The sequence below is a fragment of the Falco punctatus genome (assembly GCF_963210335.1).
Source record: "Falco punctatus genome assembly, chromosome: 5".
NCBI classification, from domain to species: Eukaryota; Metazoa; Chordata; class Aves; order Falconiformes; family Falconidae; genus Falco; species Falco punctatus.
In genome coordinates this window covers 77,985,619-78,007,065 of record NC_137584.1, presented here as the reverse complement: position 1 = coordinate 78,007,065, position 21,447 = coordinate 77,985,619, and the positions used below count along the sequence as shown (strand labels likewise).

Sequence of the window (21,447 nt, the reverse complement as noted above, 5' to 3'; positions counted from 1 at the left end):
TCAGAGGTAGTCCCCTGCAACTGATAGTGGGTGCGTATTAGTTGTGATGCACCTAGGCTTCCCAGGAGATGAAAGACACCATACAGGCGTGAGCTGAATGACAATAATGCAGAATGTTGCTCTTTGTCTTCCCAGATCAGACAATCTTCACTGTGACCCCTGCAGACTTTTTTGAAGGAGATACAGTAAGACTAATTTGTGAGGCAAATTCAGCATCTGAGAACGTGACCTGGTATCACTTTGATCAGATCATCTCAACCAGCTCCCGGTATTCAACGGAGAGAAAAGTTTCAAGAAACTCGAAGTCAATTCTTAAAATTAGCAATATTACAAGGAAGGATTCTGGTATGATTTTCTATCATTAAAACAGCAGGAGTAAATCTCTAGTGTGGCCAAGTCAATAAAAAGCAAAGAGGAATGCTGTGACTGCATTTTTCTAGAGTAAATGTGAAAAATATGCTGTCCCTCATAATTTTCCGGTGGGATTTTTTTTTCTTTAATGAACTATGTACTGACAGGCATTGCCAGTAAGATGTGAACTGACTGAAATGACTACACAGCCCTGGGTATTCTCAGTGCCAGGCTTCACTGCCACATGACAGGAGACTGGTGACTGCACGGCTGTGAAGTCTTCCCACACTTTTGGTGTGGTAACTCGAGGTTGTGGTTGAATTCATCCTTGATGGCCCTTGCCCTCTTTGCAAACGTAACCTGATTAATCAGAGGTTGGAGCTACAGTTTTTCATGTGATCATGTTTAGGGCTTTTTGAAAATCAGAAACAGGTAAATCCGTGGCATTTTTTCTGGGAGGAGTTATCAGGGTAATTATCATGTATTATCAGAGCTTTGACTCAAGCTCCCCCTCAGTTCTTCTCTTTGGATCATGAATTTTACATTCAACTTCAAAAAGAGTAGCCTGTGACCAGGTATTGGGGCACACATATGTGAGGTAGGAGTTGTGTGTCCAAACTTCTTTGGGCTAAGGATGCCCTGAACCTTATGGCAGTGGTGTCCCCACTCCCGTATAAGCGGTTTACTCACTTGGGTATCCCCATGGGGAAGGGGAACCCACATACCTAAAGTATGAAGGAAGTTTGGAGCTCTGATTGCCGCTTTCTTAAAGGAAGCCTGGCTGCATCCAAGGGCCAAGTGCCTGAGAAAGTGGCTGATTACTACTCTGCTGTCTCTGGCAACACCTTCTGAGCAGCATCTGTGCCTACAGAGTGCCAGCCTTTAGTGAGCCCACCCTGGGTACCTGTCTCCCACCATTTTGCACAGCCAGTCTACATTCTTACTACGACACATTGCTGTCAGATGGACTATAGGCAATATGCAGATCCCCAAAACACCAACTCAGCCAAACTTTAAGCATTTCAGTCCCAGAGACCTAGTCTCTGCTCAAGTACCCATCAACACTGAAGCTGCCTAACCTGTATACATTTGGCACCAGGAGTCTGCAGAAAGCATACTGCAGGTGACCTCAGGGTACATTTTGATCAGCAAGTAGCAGAGCTGCCGTAGAGCAAGGAGATGTGAAAACTAGGTGTGGAAATAGCTCCCAGCTCCTGACTCCAAATGCAGAGGTAAAAACAGCAAAGTATGTTCTCAATGCTAAGATATTGCCTATGCTTTACAGGTTCCTATAGGTGCACTTTCAGAAACAGCGATCCATTTTACACGCTAATATACAAGGCCACAAAAACAATCGCAGTCTCTCCGCTAAATGTCACTTCAAACTTTAACGACATCACTGTTGTATGCAACAGTCCTGAAATGCAGATGAACAGTCCTCTGCTGTCCTGTTGTATTGACAGACACTTACCATCACTTACTGGTGACTGGAAAGTAAATGGAGCAATCAACATTACAGGTAAGATTAACAAAAGATTCTTTCACTTGTGCAGGTGCCAGTGGGATTCTGGGTGTCTCCATGCACTGTGCAGACACTGATGCTTAAAACTGTGCCATCCTGGATGGAAACAGCCACCTGGACCAGCATCACACCGACTTTTTCCAGAAAGTTTATTTCTGCATTGTCTGGTTTTGAGAGCAGGGATGAGTGCATCAGTCTCTCCTACTACCTCTAGAATAACCCTTGGGGTATGAAAGGCTTCTGTGTACCACATACCGAGACTTGGCAACCAAGGGACATAGGTGCTACACTTTAAAACAGCTGCAGCACAGCTAAATAGTGAGCGCACAGTTTCCCTCTGCTCCTGTAGCTGTGATACATCACATGCCAGTTGAGTCAGTGGCGTCCCATGAGGCTTTACTTATGAGTATAAAGAGTTAGTAAAGCACCAAATAGACATGTTACAAGGAGTAACAAAATAACATCAACAGAAAGGCTCACAAATGTCTAAGGACCATAGTCATAAACAGCCTGTTTCCCTCAATATTTTATAGGTACGGATTAACCATTTGTTAATAACATTTATAACCATTTTTTATAAATGAAATTTAGCAGAAAGCAGGACAGCAGGATGAGAGAAAACCTTCAGAGCTCCTGTGCACAGCCATTTCCACAGAGAACAGGTACTGTGTACAGCAGTGCTTGCAGAGAGAGGGGTGATCCTGGCCTCCTGTAATGAGCTGTTTTGCTCTTCAGTCCCTGTGGCCAGGCTGTTCCCCAGGAGCTCTGCTCTCATGCCAGATGCACCTTCAGGTGCAGCATGGGACAGCTTTCATGGGGTCTAGAGCTAAACCAGTTAAAGTTGAGTGTCTGTCAAGTACCTCCAAATTTTTATTTCAAAATACGATATTAAAACCTGCAGTACTTACTCCTGGTTTACTTATCTTACTCATCCTAAATACTGCAGATAATGAGGTTAGGCTGAACCAGAATAATCTTCATTTTGGCTTATCCTGAGGTATCCAAGCAATGTTGTTGCTCTCAGAGTGGTTTTGGTGGTAGGTGCCCAGCACTGTGCTGAAAGTCATCTTCAGACCTTTGGAAAACCACTGTGGGTGTTGCCAGAGCAAAAGGTGTGAATGAACTTCAGCCATGATGAGTTAAAAGTGCCATGTTGTCACAGGTTACATACAAACCCACAAGGTTTTCCTTAGCTAGAGTGTTTGCTTATGATTTCCAGAGCCCAGGTATTTTTGGACATCCATAGCCCTTCAAGAAATGTTTATTTCTTTCCAGGAGTCTCCAGTTTCAGTGGCAACTGCACTGAATACAAGCTCAATATCAATGAATCGCTATGCCCACCCGAGCAGTCAGGTACGGTGATGACATACACGTGTGAGCTGCACACTGGACACGGTGCCTGGCATAGTCAAAACATCAGAGTGACGTACCTCCGGGCAGGTAAGGGTCAGGTGGCATGTAACAGACCATCAGCAATTTTAGCACGTAGGTGGCCTCTGTGGCACATGCCATTCGCAAGCGAATGGTTATAATGAGCGACTCTCCATAATGTGACATTTACCTTGTGTTGTCTCAGCCCATGTAACGATATCTTCAAGCATCTCACCAGTTTCTGAGGGATATAAATTCAATCTGACGTGTGAAAGTGATGTGACCAATTATGAAAGTATCAGTTGGAAAATCTGGTCTGGAAGCAAGATGAAAACAGTAGACTGTGATACATGCATCAAAAATACAAAATTCCCAGCAACATCTGTGCTCGAAGTGAAGAAAGCCACACAGGACTGGAGCGGTGAGTGAACATGTTTTGCATTGGCTACAAAGGCAATGAAATCTCTGCACCAAATCATTTACAGCATCCCTAGCCCTGCAAATCACTGTGAAGCCTGGTCACAGTAAATAAAAAAGAGAGTTAACATTATAACTGCTGGAGAACATCAAGACATGACGCTGCCAACAGCACTGTACTTGTTCAGTATGAGGACTCCTGACCATGCAAAAGCTGAGGAGCACTTCTGTTGACTGAGGCATGTTTTTTCTGTCACTTCTTTCAGGCACCTACATCTGCACATTCTCCCAGAAGTACTTGGAGAGTTCTGCCAATGTGACAATCAAGGTTATTCCCTTGCCTTGGAAGCAGAACATCCTGATAGACCCCATTGAAGCATCTATACAGTGCAAAGTGCAACAAGATCTCCAGTGCTGCATAAGTGCTAACACCATGGAAGATTATTACACTGTTACATTCGTGGTTCAACAAAAGGAATTTCAAGTTGGTAAGAAACAATGAACTTGCAGAATCATTAGCTGCACTACGTGTCGCAACCCAGTCCCTGGTTTGTTTTTTTTTCCAGTTAGGTCTGTGTAAACAATTCATACTTACTGCTATTATGACAGCACAGAAAGACTCCTGAGGGGGGGGGAGAAAAAAAGGAAATTAACTTTTTTAAACATGGTTGCCATTCTTGGGAAGCATGGCTGAGATTAATAGAAGAGCAAGTGAAGTCACTGCTGTAGTGATAAATACATAACAGCTAAATTCAATGTTTGCTTTGCCTTGCCAGGCAGTGAGAAGTGAACATCTTCACCGTTGTTCAGATTAAAAATTGCTGAAGTCCATTTATTTGCTTTTAAATTCCACTCTGCGACTTTTTTGAACTGAGTAGCAAGGAAACATTACTTAAGAAGATCTACTAGTTCATGAAACATGTAGAATAACAGATTAAGAATGCAGTTTAAAAAAAACCCTATTCTATTTTCTTCAAGGATACAGGTAACATATCTTTAACAGCACAAAAGCCTAAACTTGTACGTCTTCAAATTCAAGGCAATTCTGCAGCTTCCCTGATGTGTTTTTATATACTGGAAGTTTTCAAGTGACTTACAAAACAGTTAATTTGAAAAAAAAAAAAAAAAAAAGCAAAGAAGATCCACCTAAACTAACTTAGAAAACCTGTAGGAATGCAAAACCAACAGGCTGAAGTGTAAAGCAGGTGGAGACTGAGGGGTCCTTCAGTTGCTAAGAAAAATGCCAAGGTCTTTTTGGAAGAGATTGCAGTCAGGGACCCTCCGGTACTGGCATACTGAAAAGCAATGGCAGTGCTGTGCAAATCCTGAGTTCAAAAGAACTTATATATAAGAAGGGAAAAAAAAATCCTAGCCTAAAGGAAACACCTATGGTAGAAGCAGAAGCAGGAAGAGTATTCTCCAAACTGGTTTCTAAAGTTAATTTTTGTTCCTACACAGGAAGAGAAGATTTGGGCATTTTTTGCTCATATACTAGTAATTGAAAAGTTAATGACCATGCAGCAGCTGCCAGAAGATTCATTAAGGGGTAGGGGTGTGTGTGTGGGGGGATAAGACATGGGGATCAGCATACAGAATTGAAGTTTTTCTGCAGTGGAAGTTGTTTTTTTTTTTTCCTCTAGGACTCACAGAAATGAAAATTTTGCAGAAGCTTTCTACTGTCTGCTAGCTAATCTGTCCTAATCCTTCCACACAGGGAAAAAGAGAAAAGGAAATTTGTTTTGCTACATGTACAGTTACACAGAAACAGAATGCAACAAGGAGAAAGAGCTCACGGTGTATTGCAAGTTTACTAACAGCATTAAACAGACAGTCAACAGTGAAAATATAAGACTGCAGCTGATACCTGGTAAGAAAAAAGTTACTATTTAAGGCTGTTAAATAGGAAATCCCACTATCTTTGTTAAATCAGATGCCACAAATTTATCATTGGTGACACCTAACAGGAGCACGTTTTGTTAGCAAGAATTTTTGTCTCCTTCTTCATGGGAAACTTTGAAATACAGAGGAAAATATCTATTTTGCTGTAATTAAAAAAAAAATAATACACGAGATGTTTTGTCTTCACTGGATTTAACAGTGGCCCCAGTATGTTCCCTAGCAGTTATAGTTCAGTCATCTTCTGCCCCTACTTCCTTCTGGTGCAGCCTGCACCACCGAGCTTCATCTCCTGTGTTGAAATGCAGTCGTGCAGCTCCCAGCGTGCACCAACAATTTAGCAAAGAAAACAGGTTGTGGTGCCTCAGGAAGAAGTAGTCTAGCTCAGGAGATCAGCCTGTGGGAGAGCATATCCACTTCAAACACAAGAATGGTGACCTCCATGAGGTGTTGCAGAGACCTGGGCAAGCCCAGCTACCCATCAGTGCTGCAGGTAGTAATTAGAATTAGATTTCAGCATTGCTACATCCAGTTTTGATGTTTAGTTCTGACCAGAGTTTGTATCTTCCTGCTTCTTATTCTAAATTGGAAAGAAATAAGCCCCATAATGCAGACATTTTGGTTTTTCCATAGTAGTGACACCTGTCAAATCAGTGTATCTGGCCAGATTTCACCATTTTAGGCAACAAATATGCAGATGCTTTATTTACTTTAATCAATAGATACTTACTGATATGGCTAACCCAATCAAAGCCAGTTAGCAAGACCCACTGTTCATCAAAAGGTGTTGAGGCCTCACTAGCCAGGTCTTAATGAATTTCCTATTGGTGCTCCAGCAGCACTGAGTCCCTTAGCATAGTCAACTTTGTGTGAATTACTGTTCACATAGTGGTCAATATAATCCGGCTTCACCGCTGTCTCACCCTGTAATCTAATAGACAATTCTTAAAACTTTGGGTATTGGTTTGTTGATTTGATTCGGTACTCAAAACCAAGGGGCTTTATTAAATGTCCTTTATAATTTCATGCTTCCAAAAAATTGGGAATGCAAGACATATACACCCTGAAAGGTCAGAATTAATGAAGAGAGCAAGCTAAAATCCTAGCTGATTTAAAGACCTCTGAACTTCAGGAAATCACAGGTTTGAGAGGGGTAAATTATCTCCCTGCTTCTTAGTTTTCTGCCTCTGTGTCTTTTTCTCAATACAGACAAGGAAGTTTCCTGCTCAGACAGTTTGGGCATTGGAAAAGAAGGGGCCACATTAAAAAAGCCATGCCGTGACGTAGATAATCCGGATATTTTTACCCGAGGCAATCAAGTTTACAAGTGCATCAACAAAGTCTGGAAGTTTGAAAGGAATAACTGCCTGTCTGAAGCAATAAACAACCTGCTAACTAGTGCTGAGGTAATATTTCTGACTTTTCTAGAGGCTAGGGCAGGGGGGCAGGTAGGAGAGAGCAAACATTTTTGCTGGGTGGTTCTTTGCTTAATATAATCTAAAATGTATGCAGCATTAAAAATCAAATATTTAATTAAAACTATCTTTTAAAAGAAGTGAAGAATGTTTGACTATATCTATGCTAGTAAATGAAAGAGGCGAGGTCCCCTCCTCTGGCCCAGAGGGTATATGGCACTGCATGGCCAATATCCATACGCACGAACGTGCTCTCCCAGAAAAGGTGACCTTATCTACAGCATCCAGCAGGAGAACTGGCTGGCCTGGAGTGTTCCCTGATCCATGCCTAGGCATTGCCTCGGTGAACACCAGTTGGCACAAGCCCAGAGTATGCTGCAGAGCACCTAACAACAATGCAGTAGGGACAGCTGCGGGCCACTGCCCAGCCTTAGACCCAGGCCCTATTTAGGATGCCCCCTCAGTCACTACCCCTCACAGACAGGTGCTGAGCCTCGGTTTTCACCTTAGGTATCCTGTCATAGTGCTCTTCACTTCTACAAACCGTCCAGAACCACCCTTCTCTCAGTGAGGTTAGTTGAGAACAATTATCTTTCTTTCAGCAAATACTTACTATGTTTGTTTTAGTAAATTAGGCACAGCAAGGTCACAGGCAGAGGGACAGCTACTCAATTTCGTATTTCTTTAACTTCCTAGATTGTTCCCTTATATGTTTGGGCCCAGGCCAACTATTTTCTCCCCCAAAATTTCCAGGAACAGTCTGCAAGTTAGCACGGATGAGAGACCACTCTCAACAGGCAGTTAGGATACCCTGTCGTGGAGGATCAGAGGGCTGAACGCTTCCGGCATGTCTAGAATGACCCTGACTCTGTTTTCTTTACTGGCGTGGGGTAGCTATGATGATGGAGGATCAAACTCCAGGCAAATTGCACACATGATGTACTGTTATCTTCTGTTGCAGGCCTTGATCAACAGTCCTGAGGCAAAAGAAAACCTACCTAACTACCTTGCAGAACTTAATAAAATGACAAGAGAGCAGCAAAACAAAACAAAAAGTTCTCCTGCAGACCTAGGTGCAATCATTACCATCCTGGATATAGTCTCCTCCATCCCAGCAGATGCAGAGATGCTCACTATTCTCGTAAGGTTTTATTTTAAGTCTTACCTACACTTATCAAGGCCCTTTTGTCGTAGGGGATGACATTCTCCCTGAAGAAGCTTCACAGTTAGTTAGGGTCAGGAACAGGAAAGTGTTAAGGGAATGAGATTAAATGACAGCAAAAATGAAATTACAGGAAAGATAGAGTTTATGAAAAATCAAAATTATGAAGGTGAGCAGCCTATGCAGGAAAGAGAAGCTGCTGTCTGCTTAGCAACTAGAAATGTTCTAGGGACCCATAAATGTCTCTAGCATTCTAAGAAGGAGGAAAGGACAAGGAACAGTAGATGAAAAACTGGACATGAGCCAGTAAAGTGCGCTTCCAGCTCAGAAAGCAAATCATCTCCTGGGCTGCATAACAAGAAGCGAGGCCAGCAGGTCAAGGGAGGTAATTCTTCCCTTCTGCTCTGCTCTTGTGTGACACCACCTGCAGCACTGCGTCCAGCTCTGGGGTCCCCAGTACAAGAAAGCCATGAACCCGCTTGAGCATGTCCCAGGGAGGACCACAAGAATGGTCAGAGGGCTGGAACACCTCTCCCATGAGGAAAGGCTGACACGGTTGGTGTTGTCCAGTCTGGAGAAGAGAAAGCTCCAGGGAGACCTTGTTGTGGCTCTTCAGTACTTACAGGGGCTTATAGAAAGGCAGAGAAAGACTTTTTACCAGGATGTGTAGTGACATGACTAGAGGTAATGGTTTAAAAGTGAAAGCAGATAGGTTTAGATTAGATATTAGGTTTAGATTAGATATTAGGAAGAAATTCTTCACTGTGAGGGTGGTGAGACACTGGCACAGGTTGCCCAGAGAACTTATGGATGCCCCATCCCTGGAAGTATTCAAGGCCAGTTTGGAAGTCCATGCCTATAGCAAGGGCATTGGACCAGATGATCTTTAAATATCAAAACCATTCTGTGATTCTATGAGTAGAAGCAGGAATAGAAAAAAGGGTCAAAATAGGAATAAGATCAAGGGGATCAAGCAAGGAAAATCAATTGGATGTTACAACAAATGAATAACAAAACACATTTTAGAAATACTTGGAAACCTTGATTGTGAGGTACAGAGGAAAAGCACTGGTCTTCTGAGCAGAAAAGTGCAAAACATGTGAAATATCAAAGATAGTACAAAGGCTGGAAAAGAAGAGGAAGAAGGCTGGAAACCAAAACAAGAAAAGGCTAAGTAATATGTAAAAAAAAAATCCACACAGCTCCACTGTTGGAAACCTTAACTTGAAAATAGAGAATGCAGAGGGTTAACAACTGAATGTTTCATATAGATTGAGCAAAATAAGAAAATTCTGGGCTTTTTCAAAAGTCAGTTCTAGGACCACAGGAAAATCGCCATCAGAAACAACAACGATTTGTAGGGGATTTCAGTAACAGCATTATTCTGTTCTTGCTGTTTCAGAATTTTCTCTCCACAGTGGACTTTGTTGTTGCTGATTCTGCAACTGAAGCTTGGGAAGACCTGAATAAAGACAGCGTACTCAACAGTTCTTTGTTACTGCAGTCAGTAGAAAATTTTTCCGTGCGCCTCCAACCAGTTAATAACACCATTCCTTCTGTCTCTGCAAATACCCTTCAGCTACAAGGTATAGTTGTCACAGAAAATACCAACACAGCTTATAATAAGAACTTCAGCAGTACAGAAAACCTCACAATTAATGTGCTCATTAGTGAAACTGAAATTCGGGCTCTAACACACAATTCAACCATTGTCAGTGTGATGTACTCAAAGCTTGGACATATTTTGCCCCAGAATGGGTCCGAGTATGTGAATGGTTTACTGATAACAACAATTATGAGCAGCAATGGAAGCCAGAAGTTTGACATTAATATGACCTTTGCAAAGAAAAACACATCTCTAAAGATGCCCCAGTGTGTCTTTTGGAACTTCACACTCAACGAACATAAGGGGGGCTGGGATACTCGTGGCTGCACAACCACAGAGCGAGGAGATTATGTCATTTGCTCCTGCAATCACTTGACATCCTTCTCCATTCTGATGTCACCTGATAAATACTCCCAGGCAATCTTTGAAGATTATATTACCTACGTTGGCCTGGCCATTTCAATCTTGAGTTTGGTGGCCTGCATTATAATTGAATCCTTAGTCTGGAAATATGTGACAAACAACACAACCTCCTACATGCGCCACGTCTGTATACTCAACATAGCTACATCGCTCCTGATTGCTGACATTTGGTTTGTTGTCACTGCCTCCATCAATGACCAAAACCAACAGATGAGCGGAGGTATCTGTTTTGTGGCCACCTTCTTCATCCATTTATTCTACCTGTGTGTCTTCTTCTGGATGCTCAGCCTGGGCCTCATTCTTTTCTACAGACTGGTCTTCATCTTACACAACACAAGTAAGACTGCCCAGAAAGCAGTGGCATTCTGTCTGGGCTATGGGTGCCCCTTTCTCATTGCAGTCATCACCCTTGTTGTCACATTGCCAAGGAACAATTACATAAGAAAGGGTGTCTGCTGGCTCAACTGGAAGGAGAGCAAAGCTCTCTTGGCCTTCGTCATACCTGCCCTGATCATTGTGGCCACAAATTTGTTCATCACTGCAGTTGTTATAATAAAAATCCTAAGACCAACTATCGGGGATAGGTCAAACAGGCAGGAGAGGAACTCTTTGTTTCAAATTGGCAAAAGTGTGGCCATCTTGACACCGCTGTTAGGCCTCACCTGGGGATTTGGCCTTGCCACCGTCATCAAAAACAGCCATCGAGCTTTCCACATCCTCTTTGCTCTGCTCAATGCTTTGCAGGTGAGTTACACATATGTATGGGTTTGTTTCCTCTGTGACTGTTTAACAAGTAGTGATGTTCCTGCAGGGCTGTGCTTGGAGGGGAATAAAAACCACTTGGGAAAGCTCAGATTTGCCTTTAGACATCCTTATTCCCAACGAGCTCTTTGGGAAACCATTCCAGGAATTCAGCAGTATTTCATATTCTCAGCTCCCTTAACAGATATGTCTTATATATAAAGCTGACATGAAGATAACTTCCAAATTTGCCAGTAGCTTTGGGAAGAGATTCATTCCTGAAGATCAGGAAAATAGCTTCAGCACGTCTGGTCTGATTTCCAGTGCATCTGGAGGCATCATACTATGCTCTTGTGGGTTCAAGTAACGAGGGAGTATAAACAACATGGAAGTCACCAAGAACAGCTGAGTAGTAGTAATAATAAAGAGAGGAACTGACCAAAATACATATTATTGGGAGTTTTCAGTCAGTATGATTTTTACAACCACATATTTAGGTGGCCAGTAGGATCCCGATACAACAGGATTTCTTAAGGACACAATAGTCATGTCTACACTGTGTTTTAAGGATGGCATCAGAATTGTGTGCTTCAGACCAAACTCAACTGCCTTTCGTACTGTGAACCTGCTAGCTTATCTGGGGAGCATAGGCAGGGTGTATCTTCCATGCACAAAAGTCCCTTCTTCCAAATGTTTAGCGCTAGCAAATTATCTGTGTCACTTCTGTAGACCAGATATGCACACAGTTTGAATAAGCCAGGCTAAAAGAACTCGTACTACATCGGCACTCCGTTATGTGAAACGCAGTTAGGAAAATGCCCTCTATCGAAGAGTTCAGAGTTTAAATAGTCAATATGGACTATGTTTGAGAGTTATGAGGTACTGCAATTAAAAGGTGGGTGTCATCAAACTGCATCTAATTATCTGTCTCCTAGGGATTATTCATTTTGGTGTTTGGGACCCTCTGGGACAAGAAGGTAAGGATTCAAACTATTTCTTGTATTATGTGAAAATACTGTTTGAATTTGAACATAATTACTGCATTTACTGAATGATTTTTAATTTTTTTTAACAAATAGATACAAGAAGCTCTGCTGAAGAGGAATTCAATGTCCAAATGGAGTTCACAGCAAACAAAGGTTAGAAACTTGACCTAAGAATGTATTTTAGTTACTGCTGAATAGTCTAACATTCTCAAAGTGGCTTTTAAGTCAAATGCACTGTATATTCTGAATTATTTATTAGAACTAGTCAGAGAAATTGAAGACACTAACAACATAGATATGAATATCTCCCCTTTTCCGAAGTTCATTATTTCACCTATAATTGGTAAAAACCGAGGAGACTAGTGGACATTTGCTCTGAATTTGACAAGAAATAACCCACAAAATGTAACGGAAGCATTACGTTAGAAAACAGAAAATTTCAGTGGCCCTTATTTATGCACAACCTAAGAGAAATGCAAAGACAACTTACTGGGGAAGAAGCCCTTCAGCTATGAGCAGGAAAAGATGGAGATATTGCAGCTTGGTTGAGACAACTTGCATGAGACAAGGCGACAGGTTAGCCTTCAATTTATCCTGAGGACAGAAAAGTATGAATCTTCTGTTAAAATCGTGTCTATGTGTTGCAAAGACTCAGATTTTAATGAGAAAAAGACAGAACATAAATAAATATGTTTCTGGAACCAAGTGGCCTGGACACACTCCTAGAAGAGGAGAGACTTGGGTCCCATATTCAGCAAATTCCTGCATTTAACACAAAACGTTTAGTGCCTAAAAAAATAAAGAAATAATGTTGCAAACAGGGACTGGATCCTTAAGAAAAATCCTGGAACTCTTCCATCCGCAGAGTTTCTCTGACCCAATAACTCTTGCACTTCTCCCTGCATTGAAGCACAGATTGCATGGGCATCTGGAGATGCCTCTGCTGAGGATAGGCATTGGCTTTAAAGGGGGAAACCAGTCCCACTACCATCTTTAAAAGAAAAATTAAAGATTGTAAAGTGCCTGGGGAAAATGGCTGCGGAGGAATACAATTAGCACAGAAACACAGGCAGTGTTGTGGCTGAACAGAGAGGTCACAGAATCATCAAACAGTTAAGGCTGGAAAGAACATGTTTAGATCTAGTCCAAACACACTCCTCAAAGCAAGGTAAATTAACTTAGGACATTTTCCCCATCAGGTTTTCACTATCTCAAAGCTGGAAAATCTGCTAACTCTTTGAACAAAAAGCTGTGGTGTTTTGCCACCGTCAGCATAACCAAAACCAAAAACAAACAAAGAAACCAAACTAAACCAACCAACCAAACAAAAAGCTTTTTCTTATGATTAAATTTAATTTCTTCCATTCCAATTTGTGCTCCAGAGATTAAGACTCTGGAAAAAAAAGCTCAGTGGCTGTTTGAAAGAGGTGAACCATGGCTCAGCTGCTATAAGCTACCGGGTAGCCATGGAGCTAGATGTTCTGTGCCAGCCACATATCCACTCCCTTCACTCCCTCTAATCTTCAGCAGCTCCTAGTTCCTCCCTCCACAGACCTCATGGCACCATAGACCTTTCATCCACAATACCTAAAGGGAGGCAGAGCTATTTAAGCCACAGGAAAATGCTGACATGGGGACAACTGAGCTTAATCATGCTCAAAAAAAGATACAGGCCAGTTGGAAGGACGCAGAGCAGAACAAGTCCCAAAGAGGTGGGAGGACTGCTCTGCTAGATGACATAGGACTCTTCAGCCTAGACAGCTGATGGGGAATGTAAAAGTGATGTGTGCTGCTACAAGGTCATGGAGCAAGTGTGCCATCCCGTTTGATCAGGAAGGATCACCCTGATGAGTGGCAGATCCAAAACAAGCAAAGGAGATGTAGACCTCCTTGCTCCTGGATGTTATGGATGTTGGACGCTCTCCCAGGTTCTCTTAGAGTTTACTTCATGTTGTGGAAGCTGCACAGGCCGTGAAGGGCTGTTAAACACCAGGGTCTTGCCTTTGCCTCCAGGAGTCCCTGTACGTCTGACCGCCACAAGTGGAAAGGACATTCTGTGGGGGTGCTGCTACAAGCTTACCTCGCTTTTGTAAAACTCTTCCCTAGGGCCTCTGCCGTGGCCCACACTGAGTAAGAAGCAGCTGGGCTGGAGGATCCTGGGATCCAACCAAGTGCGGATCTGCTTATGGCATTAAGCAACCAGCACTCGTTGGAGAGGCTGGGGGAACGGTGTCTCAAACAGAGGAGCAAACCTCAGAACTACGTGCTCTTCCAATGAGGCTTGAGAAAGCCCTGAAGCAGAATGCAGGAGGCCAAGCACACAGCGGGCTCAGCGCCTCAGTGACCCAGGACGTGTGTTACAGCCCTAGGAGAGGGCCAGGAGCTGAGGGTACGGGCTGACATTCACCTCACAAGGAACTGTGGTGGCCGAAGACAAGTTGTGGCTGCAGAGTAGGTCGTTGTCCTCTTCCCGCTGATGCCACAGGGGCGCTCACCTCTGCTTCTGCACAAGGGGGACCACGTTCCCAGGCACAGAATACAGAAAATTTTCAGCCAACAGGGATCAAATACCTGTGTCTGGGATGGCTGCATGAGGTTGGATAAGTCTGTGTATTTCAAGACAGAAGTGCTTGTTTCAGCTTGCAATTCTGCATTTATAACCCCTTACCAAAGAAGCCATACCAGGATGGGTAAGGGATTGAAGGCATCAGAATCTAACCACCTGCACTTGGAATGGAAAAATATAGATTGTGAGAAATGTTAGCATCATTCTGATATGTCAATAGATCTTAATTTTATATTGGTGTCCAAACAGGGTTTATTCAGAAGAACCTGTACAGGTATTGCTAAAGAACTGGGAAGCAGACTTAAAAACCAGCATGCTTAAGACCGATGGGCACATAACATCAAAGGAATTAAGGAGTCCATTGGGGCTGAACTGTCAGCTCAGAGGAGCAGCACTGGCTCAAACCACTCCAGCTTCCACAAACATCACAGAATTGCTGAAGTTGGAAAATGCCTCCAGAGATCACCTAGTACCAGCCCCCACAACTCAGAGCGTGGTCAGCTAGAACTCAGAGGCATGTTCGGTTGGGTTTTGAGTAGATCCAAGGATGGAGACTCCACAGTGTGTCTGTGCAGGCTTTTCCTGCATTTGACCACCCTCACAGTGAAAAAGTTTCTTAAGCAGGATTTCCTGTATTTCTGTTTGTTCCCAGCACCTCTTGTCCTTTCACTGGGCACAAACAATAAAAGCCTGGCTCTGTTCTCACTCCCACTGCCTCTTGTCCTTTTACTGGGCACCAAGGAGCAAAGCCTGGCTCTGTCTTTACTCCTTTCCAGTCCCATGGCCCCCAGCATGTCCTGCCGTGTGGGATTGTTCCTCCTCTGGGACAGGAGGACTTGGCATTTCCCTTTGCCAAACTTCATAAGGTCCCTCTCATCCCACTTCTCCAGCCTGTTGAGGTCCCTCTGTATGACAGCAGGCTCATCTGATCTATCAGCCACTCCTTGCAGTTTTGTACTATCTGCAGACTTGCTGAGGGTGCGTTTTTCCCATCATCTACAACATTAATGAAGATGTTAAACCAGCACTGGACCCAGCGGTGACCTCTCTGTATGTCCCCTCCAGCAACCCGCCCACAGCCGGGAGGCAGCAGCTTGCAATTAGCCAGGCAGAGCAGTGCTGTAAGTTTTACGTGCCCCAATCATCTGTCACATTCAGATCTTGTGTCAGAAGGAGACAGGAAAGATGTGGTTTCTGCTTCATGCTTCTTTATTTAGGATCCCTAGAGTCGTTCACCTGGATTTTTTAAACTGGTACTCCAAGCATTCCAGTGTTTTCAGCAGGAGGATTACACCTGGGAACCCAGGTCTGGGAACACTTCCTAATAAATTTTTAAAACACCTTGCCTTCCTTCTGGCTTGAAAATTATATCTGTTCGATGTGGTGCTATTCTGACTTTGTGAAAAACTTCTTTTCCCCAGGAAGCTGGGAGGAAGGCAGGAATAACCGATACAGCTATCATACAATGGACACATCCAGCAGAATAAAGTGGAGAGAACAAGTTGTGAAGTCTTGGATCCCAATTCTGAATTGCTTTTCAGACAAAATCTCCTGTGCCAGACACTTCCAACTCTAGTTGACACTGTGGAAGCTACCCCAGGCAGTGGGAATTGGCATATTTCCTTGGCAGTTCTGCTGATAAGGACTAAATAAAGTAACATCAAAGTCTTTGAGCAAACTTTTTAGGTGTGATTATTTTACCTTCTTCCACTACCACCTTATGGTGTAGGTGACAATGCAAAAAACTGCCTCATTTCCCCAGCCATAGTACAACTTAATGAACGGAGAGGGACTGAACAGAAACAGATGTGGTCTCCATACCACTTCTAAAAGCATCTTTTGGAGGAATCTCATTAAATTCTCAAACCACTCCAGAAGAGAAAAAGAAACTTCATTTCAGCAGCAGCCTGGACTGCAGAGCTGTGTTCTGATGCCCTCTAGTGTGTCAAGTCAAATTTGCTTTTGATTATCTCAGGCTATCGGCCTTCAAGGACCATCCCCAAACATATCAATCTTAGCTTTTCTGGCTACCTAAATACTACCTCATACTCCCTCAGATAAGGGACCAGAACTCTGCGATGCCTAATGCAACAGACTCCAGAGCCTAAGCCATCTTTCCTGGCCAACCGTTAGAGACGCGCTATTTCTGTCCTGTAGCTTCTTTTAAAGTTGATCTTCCTTCATCACCATCATAAACATGCAAATGGGTCAACTTGATGCCTCACCAACATCTAACTTGTCCCTCTCTGGATTGCCTTCTCGTACCACTGAACACCATTTTATTGTAACCTTTTTTTCCCCCCTCCATGTGGCTACAAAGACAGTTCTAGGCTTTTGACAAAAAGCGATTTTCTTTCTTACAGTCATCATCCCTGATCCTGGTGACACCGATGCTTGCTATGAGCTATCCGCTTTCAAGAACCTTTAACAACTTATGTGGGAAAACAGGTATGTGACAATAAGCATCTCCTACCAAAGCAAACAAGGTTTTGCTTGTGTTCTCACTCTCAGGGTCTGTCTGTCTATTGATCTATTTGTCTATCCATCCATCCATCGATGGTATTTAATCTTCTAATACAAAGGAACTGTAATAAGTCATTGGTATTGCTACTGTAATTGCTCATAATTGTAGCATAATGCTAGCAGCATAATCGTCTAACACTAAAACTAAAGTATTGGATGGTGGCGTGTTTCACCAGTTATAAAACCCACTAATTGAGCTTTGTTTTGAGTTTAATGATATTATGACATAGCGCTCCTCAGTTCATTTACTGTTCATGAACTCTTCACCACCTTAGAGCTGTATCTCTTCAAAGGTTCTCTGGCTGTTATTTTATGGACATCACCATTTCAGTTATGACTTTATTTTGCAAGAAGCATTACTGAAGTATGAATATTTTCATTCCTAAATGTCTGATCTTTGCATCCAACCATTGCTTAGAGAAGATAGTGAAATTTGGTCAAAGTGGGATATGAAGGAGTTTAATGTAGGCAAGCAACTGCTTCTGCTTCTTAAGAGTCTGTTTATTAGTCAGGCAATGGAACAAGAAGCAGGTTTCTGGATCTGCTATGGTAAGTTTACATGAGTACACTAGCCAGGTACAGAAGCCTCCCACCAGAAGAACAAGACTTGCCCACAACGGCCTCCCACGCTGCTGCCACCTGAAACTCCCATATTATCAGCATTCACTTCCACACTCTGCTCTTGGGCTCTGTGCACCTGGGTCTCAGCTTAGAGCCTCGTGGTCATGAGAGGGAGGGAGCTGGGATTCCGCTCAGGATTGTGTGTTCTAGATGTGTCCCCACGCTCAAGGAGGAACACTAAATCCCTCCATTTGTGTGAGTAAACTACTACCCTATAGCACAATCATCAGTTCAAGCTGACATCTTGTCACCAAACACATTGACCTTTGTAGCTGCTGTTATTGCTTTAGTTCAGCTGGTGTCAAAGCCACCTGGATCATCAAGACAGGTCTAACTGTCCTTACTTTGCAGTGCCAACATGCCCTAAGCTATCTGTCTTTATGTCTAACCACTATACTTTGTTTTGCAGGAAAATACAGAGTATCTTCTTCAGAGCCATCCACCTCTTCCTCTGAAAACACTTCCAAGGCGTATTCTTTGCTTAACTGAGGCACTGTAAATGCTAAATCACATAACTCTGAAAGGACCTCTGCCTTTTCCAAGACACGCACAAGAAGTATCTGTGAGTCATCAAGAAGCAGACTGCTTTGTTTTGACCAAACTGTGCCTTGGTGCATTCTTCTGGAATAATCATTTCTGTGTAAGGCAGGGAAGCTTTGAGAATTTTACAGGGGCTGCCAATCCCAGAAGGGATGACAAGGATTTGAAGGCCTTCAAGTGCCGGAAAAAGACATTGGGAATGAAGAATTCTCAGCCTTGAAGTGGGTGCTTAGCACTATGCAGTACTGAGCCATGAATTACAGTGCTATACACAGCTCTCGTCCAGTGGTTGTAGCATTTCCCCTATTAACCCTCTGAAAGATTCCAAAGGCCTGTGTAGATACACAAGTACCTCATAGCTTCTCTCCTGCCCTCCTATTAGAGTCTGGAAAGGCCGTAGGGTATAGTGCTCTCCACTTTCTATTTAGGACTTTTGGGAACCAAAGATTCACAACTAAGAAGCTCCATTTCAGATCTTCACTTTTGACTTAGATAAAATGAAGACCGTGATGATTCCTGCGTGGTCTTCTCTCGGACAGAATGTACTGAAAGGTCCACGTGGCACTTTTTTTGAAGAAAAGGAAACTTTATATCCTTAACTATAATTGTCCTTCCCTTGATATGTAATGTGGTAAGACACAGAAGGTTGTCTGCTACAGAGGGGACTGCATTTATTTAATGTATAGTAGTGTTAAGTATGCAAGGAACTCTTGTGCAAAGTCTGTATGTTTGGGTCTCCTCTCAGAGGAGAATCACACTCGAAGGGCTCAGTGAGTCAATTCTGCAGTGAATATAAACCACCATGTGCCAGGCAGGATGAAAGGTTTTATATAAATTATTTCTCTAATACTACATTTGTGGAATCCGTTACTTCCACACCTGTACACCTTCAAAGGCAGGACTCCTGCCTTAAGCAGAGGGCTGTGAGAGAGCCTGCAAAGTCTTTATAGCACACAGGAATGTTACAAAACTTCATGTAAAATATGATAGATGGAATCACAAAGGTTTAGATTAGAAGCCAATATCAAACACTGCTGTCAGGTGGTACAGCCCCATTTGGTTGTTGGGGAATCAGGCCTCCAGTGGTGAACCTGTTTCTGGAACTTTGGGATGAACCAGGGTGGGAAACTGTCACCTACAGTTACAGACATGTGTGATCATTTGGTATGGGCAGGTGATGGTGACTGAAGACAATATACAAGCATCAGTCAAATGTATTACTTATCTCAAAAGCAACTTCTTTGTAATTGAAGATACAATACTACAACACAGTTAGAGATTAAGATATATTTGAAAACCCACAATCAATTTGAACTGCATGGCCAATGGAAGTTTGAAAATCAGACCTTTGCACACTATTCTGACCAGAATTTGCCTTTGGACAGCCATTTGGTCTAACTCACTCTGGAAATAGCTTGTGCAATATTGACTTGCTGCAGAAGCATCCACTCCCACTGAGATAGAACAGGCTTTACATAAACTGTAAAGTACGAGTCCCTGTAGACAGCACAGCCCTACCACACCTTACCTTCGCAGGCATGTCATCCCTGAGGTTTCACCACACCTCCCAGTTCAGCTAAACCCGGGTCTCAGCTGATGTGAATGAGAAGTATGAGAAGTCAGGATGTGATGCCCAGCTGTTGGGCACTGAACAGCCAGCTTTGGGTGGATTTTCAAAGGCAAGGTCCTTGACAGTGTTACAAAAGCCATGACAATTCATGAGAGAGAAGCAGCTAAGAAATCAACCGGGTCAGTCTTAAAAACTTGGGGACAAAGCTTCACCTGTATTTATATATGGATCAAGATAGAAGGGGAGAGAAGAAAAAGTGGGAGTGCTCAGTGGAGGAAGGGGAAAAACACGGCAGCAACCACACCATATGCCTCCCACCCAATCTCAGCAGCAAGAACCAGGTCTTTTGCACAGGCAAGGCAGCCAGTGGGCTCACTAACTTCTTGCTCCCCTCAGGAGTCTGGCAATTTGGACAACTGGCTCTTTTTGATTAGCTGGCCCAATCTTTCCCTTTGTCCTGATCAAAACCCACATCCCTCCACTCACCCAGCTCCCTGAAGTCAGGGCTGTCACGGGGCTTGTTTCCTGACGTCATGACACTCACGTACCTCTCCCTGCTTAACTGCAAGGCACTAAGTTGAAGCACATTGCAACACAAACCTACCAAGTCCAACTAATTGCTGGAAAGGGTGGGATCTCTCCCTTACCTTTTCTAGCAGTGGGTGGCAAAGAAGGTGCCTTGGCACCTTCCTCTGATTTATTCCACCACAGGAAAAATAGCAAAGGAAGGGATTGTGACATACAGGACTCTGAAGCACAGACCTGCCTTCTCCCACACTCACTGCTTAAAGATGTTGGATTGTAAAAAGTTGCTGAACAACTCTTACAGGTGCTTCGAGCCCAGATTTCACTCTTTACTCTTTAAAGACTTTTGGAACCTCCAATAAGAACAGCGCAAAGAGCCCAGGACCATTTTATCCACATTACAGTGATCAGTGAACATTCATGTGCTCCAGAACCGGGGTTTACACGTGTGAGGTTCTGTTACCTTTTCTTTGGACCCTGAAGCCAGCTATGCTCTGATCTCTGATGTTTTCACAGCTCAGCACTCTGGCCAGCCTGTTTACTTCTTGCCCTGTCCCAGGAAACATGTTCAAGAAACAGCTGCACTTTAGAAAGGTCAAGTTAGGCAAAAGTAAATAGTTGTGGCCCCCTCACCCGCCCCACAAGTGTATGTCAGGTATGTCCAGCTGCATGTCACCCTGTGGTACGTGTGACCTCAAGTGGATTTGTTAATCCCATGAGCAGAAGAAACGAGATTAATTTCTTACCGCCTTGTGTCCTGTACCCTCCAACCCTCTTCTGTTTCCAGTCAGCAGGGTTTCCATGGTCTTTCTTACACACCCAGTCTTCACATATCTCTGCCTCCAACATCAGCTCCCTAAGCCTCTCCCCCGTACACACAGTACTTTCTCCTGATGTAGCCTCTCTCTCACCCACCTTGATGCCATCAGCTGGTAGGGAGCTGGATGTGCTGCAAGGAGAAGAGAGCCACAGAGGTGATGAAGGTCTGGCTGGGGCGGTCATGTTCTGCCCATCCCTCCTTTGGTGGCAGCTCTAACAAGCTCTTCCAACCATCAAACTTGGGGGCTCACAATGAGACTTCTCTGAGGCTTTTGGTCCTCAAAAGCTACCCGGATCCAACACCACTGAGCAGACATGGGGCTGGCCAGGAGTCACACACTGACCACGTCATTTTCTTAGTACTTTCCTCTTAGAAAGCCAGTGCAAGGCATA

At 43.4% G+C, this 21,447-nt stretch overlaps 1 protein-coding gene across 3 annotated transcripts in view; it reads left to right on the top strand.

Annotated features, from left to right (window-relative positions):
- The window catches only part of ADGRF5 (adhesion G protein-coupled receptor F5), a 65,406-nt gene extending 46,414 nt beyond the window's left edge, over positions 1–18,992 (top strand). For 2 of the 3 annotated variants that reach the window (XM_080389216.1, XM_080389215.1), the window contains exons 10-22: positions 136–345; positions 1,637–1,870; positions 3,149–3,313; positions 3,450–3,665; positions 3,928–4,149; positions 5,376–5,528; positions 6,767–6,963; positions 7,934–8,113; positions 9,537–10,907; positions 11,840–11,881; positions 11,984–12,043; positions 16,820–16,904; positions 18,010–18,992. In XM_080389216.1, coding sequence (XP_080245342.1) covers positions 136–345; positions 1,637–1,870; positions 3,149–3,313; positions 3,450–3,665; positions 3,928–4,149; positions 5,376–5,528; positions 6,767–6,963; positions 7,934–8,113; positions 9,537–10,907; positions 11,840–11,881; positions 11,984–12,043; positions 16,820–16,904; positions 18,010–18,089 — 3,215 coding nt within the window. In that variant the 3' untranslated portion in view covers positions 18,090–18,992. Of the gene's footprint in view, positions 1–135; positions 346–1,636; positions 1,871–3,148; positions 3,314–3,449; positions 3,666–3,927; positions 4,150–5,375; positions 5,529–6,766; positions 6,964–7,933; positions 8,114–9,536; positions 10,908–11,839; positions 11,882–11,983; positions 12,044–14,705; positions 16,906–18,009 lie in introns of those variants that run through there. The other variant, XM_080389217.1, reaches the window with a different exon arrangement.
- Positions 18,993–21,447: the final 2,455 nt, after the last annotated feature.